This window comes from Alosa alosa, chromosome 19 (assembly GCF_017589495.1).
Source record: "Alosa alosa isolate M-15738 ecotype Scorff River chromosome 19, AALO_Geno_1.1, whole genome shotgun sequence".
NCBI classification, from domain to species: Eukaryota; Metazoa; Chordata; class Actinopteri; order Clupeiformes; family Clupeidae; genus Alosa; species Alosa alosa.
In genome coordinates, this window is record NC_063207.1 from 26632365 (window position 1) to 26652785 (window position 20421).

The window sequence follows — 20421 nt, forward strand, 5'->3', positions numbered from 1 at the left end:
TCTCTGTGTCCTCATGGGCATAACAAAGAAGGACCAACTGATTGAAAGTTCAGGCATTAGCATTTGATGGATATTATTAAAAGTTCATTCATTCATTAAGTAATTAAACTTCAAAAGTATATTTCTATTTTAACGTTTGAACTTAGTGGATAAAAAGGCTGTGGATAAAACGTGCAAAACAAGAACACAGATGTGAAAATGATGTACAACAGTATTTATGGAAGAGATGTTTTTATTTTGCCAGAATAAACATTTTTAACTGATCAGCTTTTCATCATATCTGTCTGAGAACATCTCAATCTTGGTGAAACCTCATCAATTAAATAAGGCTACTATGCAGACAACTTGAGCGAAAACTTCTCACCCCAAACTATAAATTATATTGCCCAAATCATGAATATAGTACAAATAATTTCAACCATAAAGGCATTGTGGAGTCTGTGTTTTGTAACAATATTCCCTTACAGAAGCTCAGAGTTTTAGGGAGGCAGTAGAACAGCTATACAGCTTTCCAACTCCCAATATCATGTTGCCAATACACAGAAAAATGTCCAGCGAAGTTCTTCTTTATTTTTATTTATTAAACAAAGAAGTCTAACCTTCATCCTGTAAACACATTTAGTCTTCTTGTGCAGCTAGCAGACTTTGTAAAAGTACATGTTTTAATCTTCACAAACCCAAAGGTTCATTCAATTAGATGAAAAAGTATGATTTGCGCACTTTCCACAGTGCAGGAGAATGAAAAATATCCATCATTTACAGGTTTAACAACATATTTATATCAGGTTGCAAATACATAAGAGAGGCCCACCAGCCCCAGCCACAATACCTTAGCCCTCTAGGACGGCTATTGTTACTGTAACACTTTGTCATATCTGGCAACTGCCCAGAGAAAAGGGAAGAAAATAAAGGACAGAAACAAATCTTTATGGTTTTAACTGAAGCAGTCAGCCATGGAAATCTTTATGTGGTTTTGCCAGAAAACATCAGGGGGATCCCACACCAGATAAATTGCACGATTAAAATAACCAAATAATGAAAAAATCCTCTTGATTATGCCCTGCAGTGTTTGGATGCTTCTCAAGCCCAGACGTTTTTTTTTTTTTAAAACACTGGAAAGTGCAGTCTCAAACCACTGGAAAGCGCAGTCTCAAACCACTAGAAAGCGCAGTCTCAAAATCAGATACCAACTGGTTTGGCACCCACTGCAAAAAAGTCTAACTGTTGCCTTCCAACAAAAAGGAAGAGAGCAGTCTGGATGAACCACAAATAGGACCAGCCCCGATGGCTGTGATCTGTCTGCATCTGTAGATTAGTGCTATAACCACTTGTCCTGGCATTGCTATCCACGCTGCACAGGCTGCATAGTGTCTTGAGGGTTGTGATTGGCTAAAGTGCTTTAACGGGCACAGTCAGGCACCACTCATTGCTTGAGTAGGTCTTTGAGCACCGCCCCCCCACTGGCCTCGGCCGAGACGGGCACGGGCGTGAAGGTAGGAAGTGAGTCAGAGATGGGCTTCATCAGCAGGTGTCCACTACCTGCTCCACTAGTACCTCCGGTGTTGAGCAAGGGCACTGCAGCTGAACGAGGAGCCAAGAAGGGGTTGGACTCTGAAGCTCGCTTGCTGGGTCCTCCTGCCCCACCTGTGAAAGGGTGGATTAATCAAGTTTCTATAGGATAAAATGAACTTAATTTCATGTACTTGATTATATGTAGACCCATTAATAAAGACAAGAGCTTTAGTCAGAGCAATTCCAGCTGGTTACAGTGCTAACATTTGTAGCTATCTAGGTAACATAGTGCATAGGTGTTTTTGATATTACAACGTAATGTTTACATCAAGACTTATTTATTTCATGACACTGTTTCCATTTATACTTAACCGTTGCATGTTTTAAACTAAAATCCTTGCATACAGTCATACCTTCAATGATATGACCCATAACACCCTTTGGAGAACATAGCCTAAACAACTTTCTGCTTTCCACATGAACTCTTGTTAAAACGTATCCAAGTGTGGCATCTTTATGAAGCCGTTTTCATCATGTGATTTAACATGAAAACCCATCCTTCTTATCCTCCAACCATTCCACAAACCTCTCTGACAATGTAAAAAAAATCTGGCAGGCCTATCTTTACTGGGTATTTCCAGACAAAAATGTCTGAAAAAGCTGTATTGAAACGTAGTGCGTTTGTGGTAGAGTCTCATCACTTTGCGTGTACGACTGAATTCTACGTCTCTATAGGCTTCTGGGATGGGAGGTCTGGCTGGTTCATTACCTGAGGCTGCTGTTGGCGTGTTGGCGGACATGCGACCTGGTGGAGGCGCACCCAGGGGTTTGATGTCGTAGACAGGCAGCTTCGGTGCTGGAAGTGTGGGAGTGGACTCTATTTCCAGGAACTTCACAAACATCTCAGAGAAAGACTGTGGAACCCAGAAACACACACACTTAGTTTGAAAAAATGACAATTTCCCTTCCTTCCCTTTTTCTAAAAACGCAGACTTCCAGGTATAGGTTTCATTGGAGTGGGCTTACCGAGTTGAGGCCCTGAGCCTGAGTTGGCCTCTGCGGAGTGTTGGGGACACTCTGAACGGCTCTACCACCCAGCCAACTGGACATCCAGCCACTAACCCCATGTCGCCCCTCGTCCTCCAGCATCTAATGGGAGACCAGTAAACAAACGGCACATACTGTGAATGAAACACTAAAACATTCACATTTACATTTACATTCAAAGATTCTTTGGCCAGGGTCATAAAATAAAATAAAATGTGCTTGAGTGTGTAAGGAAGGACATTTAGAATAACCTTTGCCCTCCTTGAATTAGCTGTGGCATGTGCACTTTTATTAGATGCAAGAAATCCATTAATCACCCAAACAAAACGTTCCCTCTACATTTACTTCCTTAAAGACTTCTGTATTGCTGCATTTAAGCGCTAGCCATTGTTCTCCGTTTCAGGCATCTAAAGATTGCATCCAAAAGGCAAACAAGGAAATAAAGAGCGATAAGCCAATATTATTAGCATTAGTGACAGGTGGTGCCTAATGACAAATAAGTTTCTTTTACTACAAGCCCACATACAGCAGGGCATCCTTGACTGAATCACCTGAGCCTTAACATGGCTGGGATGAGCAGTGGCTACTACTGTACAATGTTTAATTCATTCCAGTTGTTTTTCGCTTTTAGATCTTGGAAAGTTGCTATGAATAGACTTCTGCCAGTTCTCTCAAGTCCTCATTATACAAGACCAGATGACACTTTTGCAATACTTATCAACAAAGGATGGACAGAATGTTGTCCCTAGTATTTGCCAATAAAATGAGCTCACAATAATGTGTGAAATTTCTCTAAGAATGGGCTCAGGAGGCTTCAGGAAACTAGGGTGAGAATTCTTTTAGCCAAAAGCCAAAAACAAAAATAAAAAAGCTCATGTAGGGGTGTATCAGTGATTATTCAGTAGCCTATGTGACTTGTACTTCAGCATGATGATGCATTGAAATGTGCAGCAATTTTGATGTAGAGGATGCATCAAACCAGCTGTAATCTGAGCAGTCCATAATTCGAATCCCAAACCCTTTCTGTATGAGTGAGTGCACTGATTCAGTGAATTGCTCCTCACGGTCATCTAGCTGTCTACTGAGTGTTCACTATTAAATGCTTAAGTGTATGTACACTTTACTGACTCTGTAAACAGGCAACAAGCATAATGGCTCAGACCAACACATACAAAGTCACTGTCAAACAACATGGTGCTTCAGCAGCATTGAAGGGAGGGGTGTAAATTTGATTGGCTGTTTGACTTCAAACCTTAATCTATGGGGAGCTCAGCATGTCTGTTAATGTGCTGCAATTGCAATTTATTTGTCAACCAAAATGTCAAAGTATGTAGGTTTATATGGGTTTGCTAGCCTCAGTGTGGCTAAAGAAGATGCATTACAACATGTAAGGAGGAAATTTGTACATGTGATAGTTGTTGTCCCAACATGGCATAGGTTTTACTATGCAGAAGTTCCTGCCAGCTGTTTTCTCAAGAACGAGATTAAAAGTTATTACCATTTACTGTTTGCTGCAATTGGTTCTCATTTTCCGCTAAGAGATAGAAGCAGCTGACTTCCACGAAGATGAGGAGCAGAAGAGGGAATCATCCTCTCTTACATGACCTTGGTCCCTGCGTGACCCTATGCTAAATGTTTGTAAGCACACTCATGACCACTGTCCCTACTCACTGCTGGTGGGGTGAAAAAGAAGAGGACTGGACATGGATATCCCAAACAAGCCATCCAAGAAACGCCTCCAGAGTGATTCAACAGAATCCTTCGGAAAACAAAACAAATGATGACTTCAACCTCCTTGGTGGGGAGAAAATATCTGCGCTTTAAAAATGTTTTAATAATAATAATAATAATAATAAAAAACCAGGAAAAAACAAAGGGGGGTAGAGGTTTCTGGGTCAGGATTTGAAAACAGCACTTGTAAACAGACATCTAAGAGTGGAAAATTGCAATTGTAAAGGGAAGAGTTTGTGGTTGGGGGTTGTAAGCAGTGGGGGTGAGAACACTCTCAAGAGCAATAAAAGTGTAGAAAAAGCTTTCTGAGGAGTTGTAATCACATTTTGCCCCTCATTTTACAAATCTGTTTTCCTTTAAGGCAGTTGGGTAACACTATCTGAATAGCTGGAAGCTGTCCCATCAAGCCTCAAACGGCAATGCAGTGAGGCTAAGGAAATGCTTTCAAAGCTGAGGTTGGCCTCAGACAGCCCTCCTTACGACAAGACTGTGTTATGATGGTTGGTGTGGGGGTCTGAGGTGTGTTAGCCTATGCTAATGACTGGAAGTTCCTATCAAATAATATACATTTCGAGTAGGAATTTCTTATATAACAGACCATGGAAAGGAATGAAATCACCATTTAATCAAGAACGCTTCAACATGATGCCAAGAAGAACTGGACTGTGTACATTATGCTGCCCATCAAACACTTGAAACCAAATACTTTTGGGGGACTTGGTCCCCAAAAACCCACTATATGAATATTTGTGTGCATAAAGCTACCTGAATAACTTTTAAATTCTAAAAATTGCAAGATTGTTTAAAATGGCTAGCCAGAACACGAAAAAGCTTGATTCTCAGCTGTTCTGGAATATAACCAAGGTCAAAGAGATAAGGACCCAGAGTAAATTTAGCTCAACAGAGGTCCACATTTCTGTCTTATTACTCTTGCACTGCAGCCCATTCTAATGGTCTCCAATAGATAAAAAAATGCCCTGATCTTGTTTAATTATAGATAATACTTTTATCTTATTCTAATATCTAGGTCTTAAGAGTAGAGGAAACGATGCCCCCCTTAGAGAAAGATTCATTGTTGTTTTGTTCTACATCTAACATCCTGGCCATCGAATGTTATTTATGATGATCAATTACATCTGCAAATGATATTACTTAGTGATTAACGTCAACATTTGTTTATATTCAATTGTTATTTAAAGCTATTTCATAATGCTGAACAAATTGTGAGACCATCTGTCTTGGCACGGATTCAACAACAACAAATGACCAGCAGATCCTTGACAAAGACAAGAAATAATTTCACTCCGCTGGTAGTTGGGTATCTGTAGTAAAACACCCATGAGAGACAGGGATCTATTCCAGTCCCTTGATATGACAGCTGTGAGGTCTTGCTGAGCTAATGGTGGTTTGATACCACAAGGGAGCTGAGAAATCACAGAGTGCACTGATTCATGCTCATGCAAGTCAACATGATAAAGAAGGACAGAAGAGCATGTTACGAAAGACAGTGACCTCATGGGCTACGTCAAAGGTCAAGGCAACATACAAATTAGAGAACAGAGACATCATCAACGCAGGAAGAATACAATCCAATACATGTAGTGGTTGTGTTACCCTATTTTTGCACAGAGACCTCAGTGTCTTATATACTTATTTGTGTGTGTGTGTGTGCGTGTGTGCGCGCGCGTGTATTTGGCTTACGCTGTTGACTTCATCCCGGTCCACTCCAAGAACACTACCCATGAGCCTCAGCACCTCTGCACGCTTGTTTCTCGGGGTGTGGAAGTACCCCATGAACAAGTTCCGCATGAGTACCCTGCGGGCACAAAAAACACCCCTCTTCTACATGTGCTCATATTCTCAGGAGACTTACTGTCATGCCGTATTCATTTATGACGTGTTTATTATGATCATATAACATTATAAGCAGTGTTCAACTTACTTGTCCACTTTGCCCTCGGTGCTGTTGAGCAAGTTCACTAACTTGTTTTGGGAGTCTTCGAGCATCTCTTGCCTCACGCTCACTGCAAGAGCACACACACACACACACACACACACACACACACACACACACACACACACACACACACACACACACACACACACACACACACACACACACAAACACACAAACACACATTCTTATCTCACCGCTCTTGCCCTTCGCTACTTTCCAGATGTCTGGGACAAGCCTGACCTGAGGGATTAATTCTCTGTCTGAGCGTAGCGGCAGGAAGGGACCAGGAAGACATGCCAAAGTAAAGGCCCCCGTCAGCACTGGCCCTGGCAGCGCAGGACAAAGCGCCCTGTCAGCTGGACCATAGCCTTATTTAACCATTTCACACAGCCATTTGGCAGAACAAACAAGCCCCAATCTCAAATGCCTGCCTTGCAGTGCCTGAGGAATTCGGCAATCACACAGGGGAGAAACTAGGGGGGGGGCTGTGCTTGGGGGGGTTTGGTGGGCAATGGATGGAGAACGTGGTAAGAACGTCTGAGAATGTCCTGTGATGTCATTTTGAGAAGTGTGATATGAGTGGCCTGGTCTGGGAAAGGGCAACCCTGCTGGGTCAGCAGCGGGCTCTAAAGAGTGATGGATTTTATTTGTGTTATTCCAGGCGGGCAGATAAGCTCTGTCGGACCGCGCCTGCCTGCGAAGGAGGAGGAAAGGGCCCAGGGGTTGACGGCCATGGAGAAGAGAAGGCAGATCTGGGTTTGGCCCGCCAGCAAAAGGTTATAAAACATACGTGCTGTCAGCGAAGGCCTGTGAGGAATTTCAGACACACGCACCCACGCCGCCTCCAAGAGCCGAGACACACGTAGCAGATGCATTCAGCATTCTTCTGCCAGAGGTCTCAGACAAGGGATCACTATGCTCAGATAAGGTAAGTCTGGTGACTTAACATTAATGCAGCCATGTGGTGACCATTTATGCCTATTTAGCTCAAAAACTAAATTACATAAGGTAGCAATATGAGATTACTACATGCATAACAGTCATTACAAAATACCCAACTCAATTAAGAAGTTATGACTAAATATCATCCAAATTCAGAATGGTATGGTCAATAAACCTTGTTTTTTCAGATCTTCTAACTGCTCCTCCTTGAGATCCAACTGGTCGGTCAGTCTGGAAGCTGAATCCAACGCTGCAGTGGCCTCATCAAGGTTCATCTGCAACACGACACACACACACACACACACACACACACACACACACACACACACACACACACACACACACAATCCAGGGGACATGATCACAATCATTAGTGAGGCTGCAGCACAACAGTAAATGATGCAATGCCATGACAACATCACAACAACCAGCACAGGTGGGACTGTAATGAGCACAGGGAACTGTGTCAATGTACCTTCAGGGCTGCAGTTTCATCCGCCAGTCTCTCTGCTTTCCTCCTCCACTCCTCCTTCTCCCTCTTGTACTTGTCCAGCTCTGCCGAGTACATGGCCTTCTCCTCTGTAAAGAGAGAGGGCTAAGCATTACTTCACTTCCTGAGGCTGTTGCTGATGTAGGGAAAACAACAACAGGAGGCCGTCAACATGACAGGACAACATATACATTTTCACACGTAATGAAAGTCAGTCACAGGACTATCCTAATAATTTAGTGCAAATTTGCAACGGTCAAACTTCAAATCATAGATATAATATACGAAAAACAGACATGCATCATGTTTACCGATATCCATATTAAGGACCACTGTTATAGAATATCTTATTTTTGAAGAGGGCTTTGACAAGGAAGCGACGTGTCTTGCCTTGCTGAAACTGCTCTAGCACCATCTGCAGGTTGGCGAGGGACATGGCGTACTGGTTGACCTGCTCGTGGGCCACTCGCAGCTGCAGCAGAGCCTCGTCTCTCTGCTTGATCACCCCGTTCAGCTGCTCCTGCAGCGACTCCACCTGCAGACTGGCCTGCTGACTGCACGAGTGCACAAGCACCAAGGAAACAGGGTGAGCTAGAGTGTGGAGACAACGCAGGAAAAACCACTACCTCTGCCCCTTTGTTCAACCCCAGAAACTCATTTCCTACTTAGAAAGCTATTAAAAGGTGTAGCTTAACTACTCACACGGTAACATCATGAACTTATAATATCACCTTTAAGTCATCTCACCTGGCGTTTTCCACTGCACTGGAGGAGGACGCCAGCCTCTCATCTAGCAGCGTGACCCTTCGCCTCAGCTCCGCCTCGCGGTCCTCGGCCGCAACCACCTCCCGCGTGTACGACTCCTCCATCTCCAGCAGGTGGTTGCGAAGGCGCTCCAGTTCCTGCTGCTGCCGCTGCTCCTTGTCCCGCAGGTGCTGCATCTGCAGTGACGCGCAGAACACGCATGCATGAAACACAGCGGCGCACATGCGTGGTGGTAATGGTGTGTGTGATTATGAGAAGAGACTCAGATATACAGGTTTATATAACTAGATGGCCATGACTGCACTTTTGAAGCATTATTTCACTGTATAAGCTATTACACCTTAAAGAATAATAATACAATTATAAGCTTTTTTGCCCTCAGAAATGTTATCATATCATGGTAAGACAAGGCACAATATGTTGTATTATACTGCATTATGTATTATGATACTTCAAGCTGTAAGGGATTATGCTATAACATCATTATGAGGGCATTCATGTATCAACAGATAGAATAGTACCTATACACTTCCAGTATTAAAGCCAATATGAGGTGCCATTAATACTTTCTAACCCTAAATGAATGTGTTTATAATGCTCTATAGATACTGACGTTAAGGAAAATGTTACTGGGCAATTCCACGGAAAATGGACTTTTTGTCACATCCATAACGCCAGTGAAATGCCTTGGCATTTGTATGATGTGAATGATAGCATTAATTTTTTGTGCATTTTTTCTCATTTACATTCTTTAACCAAAAATATCAAAAGCTCAAATTTCATGTAATCATTCACATCATACCATACCATCACATTTTACTGGCGTTATGGATGTTACCAAAAATGTAATTTTCCATGGAATTGCCCTACTGTACATTCCATCTACGCAGACAGAAAGACCAGTGGACTCCTAACCCCCTAGCTAGTGACGAAACTGCATCACAAAATCAGTATTTAGCCAGATCAGTGATGGTGTTATCATTCCCACCTCGCTGTGAACAGCTGTGGTCTCCATCTGCTTCTGTTTGAGCGCCAGCATCACTTGGTCCCTCTCCTGCTGAAACATGACGGCCTTCTCCTGCATGGACCTCACCTCGTTCAGCAACTGGTTCAATTCACCGGACTTGCCCTGTTGGATGATATCAAGCACATCTGAATACAAACACTTGCATGACTATTCAAAGAAATATGAAACCCCTGGTGCTTGAAATATTTTCCTTCAGCACCTGAACCTTGACGGTCTGGCAGCACCCCTCTGTTTTTCAGAGATCTCTAAGCTGTCTGGGAATGTGGAATTTATAATTTAGGAAAACAAGAAACTGTTGAAAACTCCCACTGGAGACATACCAATGACACTGTCCTTCATGAGTCGTTTGAGGTAACTCAAGTGTTGTGCTGAACCTGAGATTAAATGTTAATCGAGCCATATAATGACTGACCTGCTCTCTGTCCTTGAGCATCTTCTCCATAGCCGCTGCCTTCTCGATGGCCGAATTACACTGGAACTCCTTTTCGCGGAGCAGCATCGACACCTGCATGTTGGTCTCCTGGAGCGCGCGGAACTCAGACTCTTTCTCACGCGAGCGCGCTGCCACCTTCTCGTTCTCCTCGCGGAGCTTGCGGGCGTCTAGCTCCAGGATGAGGGCCCGCTCCTTCAGGTTGGTGACAGCCTGCCGCAGCAGCTCGTTGTCACTCTCGCGGTTCCGCAGGCTCTCCGTCGTCTGGTTCAGCTGCTCACCCTTCGACTGGATCAGCAGGTCCTTCTCCCGGAGCGAGCGCTGCACCGACTCCAGCCGCCCGTGGAGCTGCCGCATCTCCTCGGCTTTCCCCCGCTGTTCGCCTTCAGAGGCAGCGGCGGCGTCCGACAGTCGCCCATTGTTCTCCTGCAGTGTCCGGACGGTGACATCGTGCTCGGCCAGCTGCCGATGCAGGGATTCCAGTTCTTTTCTCAGCGCCTCGTCTGTCACTGCTGCCCCCTGGTGGCTGGAGGACTCTACTGCAACTGCAGGGGCAGCCATCTGCGGTGGGGCCATAACCATCGTTTCGGGGATCTGCGCTACACTATCGAGTTTCCCCATTAAGACATCTTTGGTACTGCTGAGCTGACTAATGCTCTGCTGCACATGGACCAGCTGCTGGCTGAGAGAGCCCAGCCTTCTCTCCTTCTGCTCGTAGCTCTGGATGAGTCGGGCATAGTCGCCGGACAGGCGGGAGCTGCAGGCGCTGTCGGCGGTCACCTGGCCCTGCAGCTTGAGCAGCTCCTCGTGCAGCTGCGCCGACTCGTGCTGCATGTTCTTCACGGTGGTGATCACCTGCATCTTCCACTCCTCCATCTTCTTCACCTGCTGCTTCAGAGTATCTCGCTCCTGTAGCAGTTCCTCGAACTGGTTGCTGCTCACACCGCCGCCACCCGATCCGCCGCCCCCGGAGTCCGCGGCCGTCGACGCCTGCAGGACAGTCACCAATGTCTGGCACTTCTGTGTCAACGCGTCAATCTCGATATCCTTCTCGCGGATGATGCGGGACAGGTTCTGGATGGTCTCGCGGAACATCTCCTGGCTCCCCGAGGGATCGCTGGAGGCGGAGAGCCGATGGTTCTCCTGCTGGAGCTTCAGGAGAGCCGCCTCCTTTCCGGCCACCACGTCCATGAGGTGGTGGTAGTCGGAGCGCAGCTGGCTGTTCTCCCGGGTCTTCTCGTTGAGCACGCCGAGCACCTGCTCCCGCTCCACAGCGTAGGCCTGCAGCTGCTGCTGGAGGAAGAGCACGTCCTGGTTGTGGCCCCCTACGCCGCTCATGGACACCCGAGCGTGGAGAGCCTGGATCTCCAGGTCCTTCTGCCGCACCATCTGAGACAGCTTCCCCACCTCGTCACGGGACACCACCAGCTGGTCCAGCTGTTTGGTCAGAGAAAGGTTCTTCTCATTCAGCTGGCTAATCTCGTTCTCCTTTTCCTTGATGCCCTTCACCAATTTCTCGATCTCCACCTTCGAGAAGTCGTGCTTCTCGTTGCCGTTCTCCCTGCCGTCCGACTGGGTCTTGTCGTCCTCCTGCAGGATTTCCCGGCTCGGCGGGGATTGGAGCTGCGTCTCCACTGCCTCCCGGAGCCGAGCGATCTCCTCGTCCTTAGTTGTGATGAGCCGCTCGTAGTTGAGGGTGCTCTGCTCGTGCCGTGACCGGGCCTGCTCCAGCTCACTCTGGGACTGGACGAGAGTGCTGCGCTGCTCCTCCGCTGCTGCCCTCAGGGACTGGGCTTCCTCATCCACGCGATCCCGAGCAGCTTTCAGCTGGGTGACCTCCGTCTCTAGCTCCGTGATGATGTCCAGTGTCCGGGGCTCGGACATGGGCTGTGGACGGCTCTGCTGGTCCCTCAGCCTGTCAATCTCCTCCTTCAAGTGGCTGTTCTCTTCCTTCATGGCACCTAGCTGCTTGTCCTTGTCCTCCACCGAACGCCTCAAGGACTCGCTCTCCTGGTTCACTCTGGCCACGGTTTCGTCCATCTCCCTCTGCGTCTCTGCTGCCTTCACTTTGAGTGTCTCTGCAAAGGCATCCTTCTCTTGCAGGAGCTCGGTCAGCTGCTTCTGCCCAGCCACGGTGATGGAAAGCATCTCGTTCGTGTCCTTGTGGTCGGCTGTCAGCTGCTCCATGTCCCTCCTCAGCTGACCAATCTCCAGGTCCTTGTCCTGGTTGAGTTTGACTGTTCGTTCGTGCTCGGTCTGCAGGGCAGTGGCATCCATGGACCGGGCTCGGCTCAGTTCCTCAATGGTTTGCTGGTATTGCTTGGTCTGGTCTGAGATGCGCTTCTCGGCTTGGGACAGCTCGCCCTCCAGCTGGCTCTTCTCCAGTTTCAGGGCATCGATGCGAGTGTCCTTCTCCAGCACGGCCCTGCTGAGGGCAGCCTGGCCGTCCCGCACCTGCTTACTGAGATCCTCCACTCTAGCCAGCATCTGGGTGCCCTCTTCCTTCAGCCGGCGATTCTCTATCTTCATCTCATAGTCATCAGATTTCACCTTCTCGTGGGAGTTTCTCATCTCTGCCAGCTCCGTCCTGACCTCCTCCAGCTCTCTCTCCTTGTCTTCCAGCTCATTTCTGTGTCCTTCCTTTTCATTCTCTTTCTCCCCAGCGTCTCCCAGCTTGTGCCGGACCGATTCCAGCTCGCTCTCTCGTTCCTGCAGTGCTGCCCTCAGCTCGGAGGCCTCGTGTCGAATCTCTTTGGCCTGCTCATGTGACTTGCTCAGTTTGTCTCTCAACTCCTTCACTGTAGCCTCCAGCTGTTGTTTGCCCATGTGCAAGTCATTCAAGGTAAAAGCACTTTGGCTGAGTTTCTCCTTCATGGCCTCAAGTTCCTGCTGCAGCGCCCCCTTCTGGTCATGGGCAGCACTGAGCTCTGACTGCAGATGAGTCATTTCATCATCGGCATCTGTTCTTTGGCGAGAGAGCTGATCCTTTAGAGCAATCAAATGCTGTAGGGACAAAAGAGTAGAGAGGCATTTCTTATTTGCAACATACTTTGCAATGAAAATCTTATTTTTTATACCATTAATCAAAACATTGAAGCACTAATTAAAATATGTAAATGTTACTGTCAGTGACATGACAGACCTGTGTGGCCTCTTGGTTCTGCCTATCTAGTTCCTCCAGCTCTGCAGTGAGTGTGTCCTGATCTAGTTGAGCTTGAGTCAAAGCCTGCTCCTTCTTCTCCAGCTGGGCCTTCAGCTCTGCCACCTCCCCCTGCTCCACACCCCCGGACTCTCCGACCACAGCTGCCGCTGCACTCTCCTCTGCAATCTGCAGTCTCGCTGCTAAGGCATGCTGCAGTTATGGAAACAGGAAAATAGCAAGTCAGTCAGTTTACATTGATCTCGAAGAGGCAATAAAATGAACATAAAATAAAATTAAAAACAATAAAATATAATGAGCAGGATAATGGGACAAAAAAATTAGTAAAAATGGACAAATGAACAATCCACACATCTATTAGTGAAACAAAACAGTACATCCACACAGGACTCCTGGGGGTGGTTACCTTATGAACAGTGTATTGTCTCTCAAACAGTGTGTCTACAGCTACACAAACGTCTTTTATTTTATCGTCACAATTCTTGTCAGATGTTGGGTGGCTTAGACAAAGTGAGGCCTCATCTCCACACACACATATAGCTGAGATTAGCACCCACCATTTCTTTTTCCAGTTGCTCCTTCTCAGTTTTTAGTGTCCCAATTATTGTGTTGAGCTCCAAGATGTCCGCATGTTCAACCTCATCCTTGGGCTCACTCTGAATTAAAGTAAAGTAAAATGCTGACAGCACAGTAGAAATTGCGATAGCAGATGTTGTGAATAAAAACAAGCAAAAAAGATACAAACCTCAATGAGGCCTTTTAACCTCGTTATCTCTTTCTCTGCCCCTAAAACATGACACAAAAAATAGATTACTGATATTTATCACATTTCTAGCATGACTGTAACCTATTTCAAAAGCAGGTTGAAGCTCTGCTGTCCACGGTGTTTAAGTAAGGGATAATGTATAGAACGCCGGTCATTATTGGGAAAATAAGTCCCGACAGGGCGAACCGGACCCCGACGCGCAGCGAAGGGGTCTTGTTTCGCCCTGAAGGGAATTTCATGAATTTACTTTACCGTAGAACGTTGGGAATTCACGGTAATTACATGAATTTACTTTACCGTAGAACGTTGGGAAATCCCATTCAAGTCAATGGAGCGTTCTACTAGCATTGTGAAGAGCCGTATAATAAATGAAGATAATGTATGCCAAACTAATAACAGCACTGATGAACTGAAACAGTTTTTGTTTGTTTTGGTATTTTTACCGTTAAGTGCCTTCTTTAGCACCTGGATCTCTGCGTCCTGGTGGGACTTGAGCATGGCCTTGCCCTCCTGCTCCTGCACACGGGCCTGCAGCTCGCTCACGGAGCTCTGCAGGCGGCTGTAGTTGCTCATCAGCTCGGCGTTCTCCGCCCGCGCCTCCTCTTTCTCCTGCTCCAGAGCGGCGTGCTGCCGAGAGGCCTCCTCCAGGCTGGCTGTCAGCTCACGCACCCTCTCGTCCTGGCGCTCGAGTCCTGGAGGGTTCGGGGATGCTGGGCTGAGGTTGCCACCTGGGACAGGAGATGGATGATGATGGATGTAAGGAGTGGACTCGACATGCAGAAGCAGTGTCTAAGCTGGTGTCAACTAAAGTCAGTTACTGCGGGGACAATGCCTGCTGCTATGTTTTGAGCACAATGCGTGCATTGGAAATGTTTTGTTTTGAACAGCTGGGGCAAATCTATCTAATCAGAATCACATCAACTGCATTCCCAACAGCCTGCTGTGACTTCTTGTGCCTGTGCTGTCCTCAAGAATTGTAGGAATTCTACAAATTATTTTATCCAGGTCATGTTTACATGGCTGAAAATCTCATAAAATCTACTGCAGACTGCATACATGTATACAGGGAAGGAGGAAAAACTCATTGTGGCTCAAAACTCAAAAACTCATTGTGCATCAGGGACAAGAAGTCCACAGAGTTAGGATTGTCTAAGTGGATATTCATATCACCAAAGACAAGCATGGGACAGTCATGCTCCGGGACGGAAGAGAGCAGGGTATCAAACCAGGCGCGCGTGCAGGTGTATCGCCGTACGCACTGTGCGTACCATCAGGACACTCAACAATGAGAAAGAATTTCCCCGGTTTGTTTTCACACGAAGTTGCCATACCATAAATCCCCAACTCAGCACAGTATCCCATGAACTGCATGACAGTACTGACATTTACTGTTCTGTACTGTTTCTGGATAGTAAACACGTTATAAATCAATTTAATGCAGATTGCAGAACTATATGCGCGCACACCTTTTGTTTGAGTAGGAAAGAGAATAACAACGCACAAATGCAGCAACAGAAGTTGTAGGCTAGGCTACTTGTTGCTTTCTTTTACTGTTTACTATGGTTGCTGGCACACAATGTTAAGCTACGGTAATTCATTAACTCAAGACTTTAAGGCCATCATGGATATAACACATTTTTTGTTAACAACGAAAACAGAAAGGATGAAGGCAGCAAAGCTAGAGGAGTTATTTCAGATGGGCAAGAACAAGGTAGGCAAAGTTGGTGTGCTTGCCAACACGTTAATACAGCCGGATACTGAATGAATGCTAACTGATGTTAAAGCTCACACGCTGTTTAAAGCCATACACAATGGTAAACTAGAACAAAACTGAAGGTAACTCTAGCCTTTATAGGGCTGTATGAAGTTGTCCAAATTACTGGTTGTTGTTAGGCGTGAATGCTGTCAAGATGTTGCATGTGACAACAATGGGGGGTGGGGCAGTTGTTCTGGTGGACGGTAAATGACAACCACATAGATTGTACCGGAGCGGTCACCATGATGCCATAGTATGCAAAGGAATCATTTTTGGCCGAGGGTAGCAGCGAAGTACATTTCTATTTGTTGGAAATAAACAGACCCGTCCCACCTCCTTGTCCAGACGAACAGGATGTATGAGAAAATATGCAATTAGTCAAAAGCCCAGGCAGGGTAGCCAGAGATGGCATCAGAGAAATCAGCTCTGTTTACTGCGGGTGAAATCAATGAAATTGGCCTTGTTCATGCTTTCACGATAACCGCATGGCTTTGGCACTGTGACCCAATCCCTCACCACTCTGCAGCTGCTCCTCCAGCTCCTCGATGCGCTCCTCGTACTCGGCCAGCTCCTGCCGGTGTCTGCGTGTGACCTCGGTCAGCTTCTGCCGCTGGACATCCTGCAGCGCGGTCAGCTCATGCTGGTGCTGGTCCATCTCATAGCCCATAGTCTCCCTCAACTCCTGGTGAAATAAGTGGAGAAGAAAGAATGAGAAAAAGCACGCTGTGTTTTCAATTTCAATCCACTTAAATTTGATTAATATACCAAGCAACTGACAATGTCTCAACGTGCTTTATAGAGCACAGACCAGAGTAAAGAAAATCTAATAGTTAATCAGAACAGTTACACTTTCAATGCAGCATATCATACCAGAATGCATCAACTGTCAAGTTTAAATGCCACAATATTGTGCTTGGTTTTCATAGATATCCAACAATATCCAACAAAAAGATATTCAAAGCCTGGTGGGTTGGACTGAATCTATGCATGCGAACATACAGTACATCTGACCAAACTCTATATATTGTCAGATATTTTCATGCTCTTTCCATATAATACACCCATCAACCATATACAGCCAAATGTGAACAAATCTAATGAGACTGTGAATGAGTCTGAATTGAAGAGTAAAGCAGCAGGTGAATAAGGTGGCCTAACAACCTTACATAGTAACTACTCTCTCTGTGCTTAGGATGCTTATACCTTAATAGTTCTCTGCAGCTTCAACATTTCATCCTGGTCCCCACTGTCTCCTCCTGATGCTTTGGAGGCCTGAATTAAAAACATGAGTGATATTGTCATCATCAATTTCTATTTAAATATTCCAGTGATGAATATGAACTACGACTAAGGGAGGTGGAGGAATGTAGGCGCTCTCTACCTGAGCCAAACGTCTCCAGTGGGACGTCTCTGACTCCAGCCGCTGGACCTCGTTGGACAGGCGGTTGATCTCCTGCTGCGACCATAGCACGTCGCTCAGGTCCATCTCATCGCCATGGAAGCCCTGGTGTGCGCCGCCGTGGTGGGGCAAGAAGGAGGAGGAGGTGGTGGTGGTGGTGGCTGAGGTGGTCACGGGAAGCATGGCGGGCGCCGAGGAAAGTGAGGAGGAGGCATGCTGGGCTGAGCTCTCCAGCTTCTGCACCTCTTCCTGCAGGGCACTCTGCCGAGCTTTGAGGTGGCTGATTTCCACCTGATCACAAACACACACACAGGACCATATTATACTGTTTCATACAAGCCGAACAAACATGATTAACAGGTCTTCACAGCTATTTTCTTTTTGCTGAGCTCTGTATAGGGACAGGATACCTCTTTCTGTTGCAGACGGTGTCTATATTCTGAAGACAACTGTTTGTTCTGTAGCTCAGACGCTTCAAACTTCTCCTCCAGTTCTGCATGGCTCTTTCGAAGACGGTCATACTGTGGTGGGACACAACACACATGTGATGAGCAAGTACACACATCAGAGAGGCATCCTAACAATTTACAACAACAGTCAATAACCAGCTATTCATATTCAATGAAGTAAAGCATGAATGAGCAAAACTCCCTTAGCATACCTCAGACTTCTGTGCAGTGAAGGCAGTTTCCAGTTCCTCCAGCCTAGACTTAGACACCTGCAACTCTGTGGCAGCATCTGTCAGTGAAAAAAATAATAATGCTAAGTACTATAACATCATGTTAAGGCATTATCCCTGGAATGACCCTACCTTCTAATTACAGCATAGCAGACTGTGCAATGTGCATATCTAAGTAGCATGAGGGATAGTGAAGAAAATTGTCTGTTAAACTGATTTAAAAATACAGCTTAAGTATCTTCTCCTTTCAACTTTTGAATATAATGTTTATTTAGAGCATAAGCCAAGGAAGGAGGTATGAGCAGATTCACATGGCACAAAATAGTCCAAATTTTCATCTTATTTACAACATGCATACATCAAGGATGTGACTGTCCCTTTAAACCGTGGCATGCCAGAGGAATCTGACAGTCTAAAATCAAGTTAGGGGCTTTATCAGCTTTGGAGAGATAGCAGTGCATGTGACACTACTCAACTGCTACTGGCTGCACATGACTGTCCAATGGGCTTAAAAAAAAACAAAAAAACAATGGTCTCTCATAGCACTCTCAGATTATTGTAGTTTCCAAGCTACATTTGAGTACTAAATATGTGGCCTACAGATTTGCCATTTCTCCAGACTGAGAATCATGAGTGTCAAGAGTTATCTGTAAGCTTATATCAACAGGTAAAAAGGGTCAGTCACTCAACACAAACACAGCGTGGTGGGACCCTATCCACTATACAGGCACCACTAGTGAGCTTTTTTTTTTTTTAATTCATGTAATGGTCTCGTCTTTGGCAGGTGACGCATGCGTTGTTATTATCGGAGATGTCTACATGCAGTGCTGGAATGAGATGATCAAAGTTCTCTGTCCGTGCTGTCGGTCGTAAGGTGTGTTTTACTTTTGACAGCGAAAGAGCCGACATGTTTACACAAAGACAATCGATACAATACGGAGCAGCTTCATGTACATGTTTCACTGCTATTTGGCTAGGCCATGTAGGCTTAGACATGTCTGAAACTAAAGATGCAGTCTAACCAGAGAAACCACAAATCGTTAACGTTATCATATATCACACTTTCCCTGACTTAGTTCAGATAATGTCTCGACAGCGTTTAAATGATGTTAATCAAGCGCAACTGACAACTGTATTAATACAATTATTTTCCAGGGGAGTTCCCTGGGCGCTGCAACGTAAGATTTAATATTCCATATGGTAACGTTGAATAGAGGAAACGTTAGCTGACTTCTGACCTACAGCGTTCTCTAACCTGCTAACGTTAGCTCAATTTAACTCCAATTTAGGCATACTCACCTCCAACTTCCTCCGCCCCTTCTAGAAGTATGTCTTTGGTGAAATTTGATATTTGTCCCGTAAATGATGAAAGACTCCCTCCGACCTGGCCGAGTGACTGGCCAAGCCCCGAGCCTAATCCACCAAGCCAGGAAGACATGGCCACTCAGTCAAAACAATGACAGGGTGGGCAGGTTTGCTAACTAGGGGTAACGTTGGCTAATTTAGCTTGCTACTTAAAGCTAAGTGCACACTGGTCCCGTCCTAGGGGTTTTGACGTCCTTGGCACAGCAGAAACAGCCTATTTTCATCTGTACATATCTCAAGGGACACTGCCAATTCAGCTCCAGATCAGTCTCAGGTCAGATATTTTGGGCTTGGTCTCCACATCGAGAAAGCTTTAGGGGCACCGGTGGTAACTTGGCTTGCTAGCAATCGCTAGCTAAGTATTTTGCTCCGTGTACGGTTCCAGCTGTACCTTAGCAAATTCGTTGTAAAATTCAAAGAAAGCCCACACAGCTGACTCAGTAGAATAAAGTCGATTAGTCCTGAATATACCGTTTGGTCCTGTGGCATTGCGATGTTCCCTCCACAAGACAATTAAACTTTATTTAGGTTGGTTTGCACGTCGATAACTGCCACCTCGACTGCAGCCATCACAGCTGCGACGTGTACGTCAGAGTGTACGTGGAATGAAACATGGAATGATGGGAACGTGGTGGACCAACATTACATTACCCAGTTACATGACCGTTCAGATCCTGTAAGACAGGAAACTGTGGTTGTATCCGTATCAAGTGTCTCTCTACATTTTTAAGAGTCATAGGGCTGCAGCCTACTGTCTAAAGATGACAGAGATAATTTACACCTGGTTTTAAAATGCCTTTTCTTGGGCTATCACATTGAGGTTATAGTTTAACATGCTGGCAATAACATTTGCCTGCACATTTCTAGACCTAGATCCATAATTTTGTATGTATGGTGAATGGTGACATTATCTCATTCCATTATAGGGTATCCATGTCCATATAACTTCACTGACCCCAATTCATCTCACTCCATATGTTTTTTTCCCTCTCAGCAACTAATGTTAATGACCAAACACAGTCAATACGGAGGTGTCATTGCAAGATATTTCTGTATTTTGAGAAAATGTGTGCTCATTTTAGTAAATTGTGCACTCATATTACTAAATTGTTCTCATTTTATTAGATTTTTTTTTAACAAAAATTGAAATTGGAGCACAAATTAGTAAAATGAGCACATTCTTTAGTAAATCATGTGCACAATTTAGTAAATTGTTTTAACAATTAACAATTTTGTAAAATGGGTGCACAATCTAGACCACAATTTACTAAAATGAGTGCATAGTAAATCGTGTGCCCAATTTAGTAAAATGAGCACACAATTTAGTGAATTGAGCGCATGTTTTCTGGATATACTCCAAAAAAATATCTTGCAATGACCCCTCCAGGGTTCTGT

The 20421-nt window shown here is 45.4% G+C and overlaps 1 protein-coding gene across 1 annotated transcript; it reads right to left on the reverse strand.

Moving 5' to 3' along the window:
• Nucleotides 1-214: 214 nt before the first annotated feature.
• On the reverse strand, nucleotides 215-19612 carry trip11 (thyroid hormone receptor interactor 11). The gene is made up of 21 exons (XM_048227550.1): nucleotides 18961-19612; nucleotides 17644-17720; nucleotides 17393-17503; nucleotides 16965-17273; nucleotides 16787-16855; nucleotides 16100-16265; nucleotides 14271-14555; nucleotides 13807-13847; nucleotides 13619-13717; nucleotides 13044-13253; nucleotides 9884-12904; nucleotides 9433-9573; nucleotides 8427-8620; nucleotides 8070-8233; nucleotides 7665-7768; nucleotides 7365-7464; nucleotides 6233-6314; nucleotides 5992-6106; nucleotides 2539-2661; nucleotides 2282-2426; nucleotides 215-1644 (listed from the first exon to the last, which is right to left on the reverse strand). The coding sequence occupies exons 1-21, from the start codon at nucleotides 19097-19099 to the stop codon at nucleotides 1424-1426; spliced, it is 5916 nt and encodes a 1971-aa protein (XP_048083507.1). The 5' UTR covers nucleotides 19100-19612; the 3' UTR covers nucleotides 215-1423.
• Nucleotides 19613-20421: the final 809 nt, after the last annotated feature.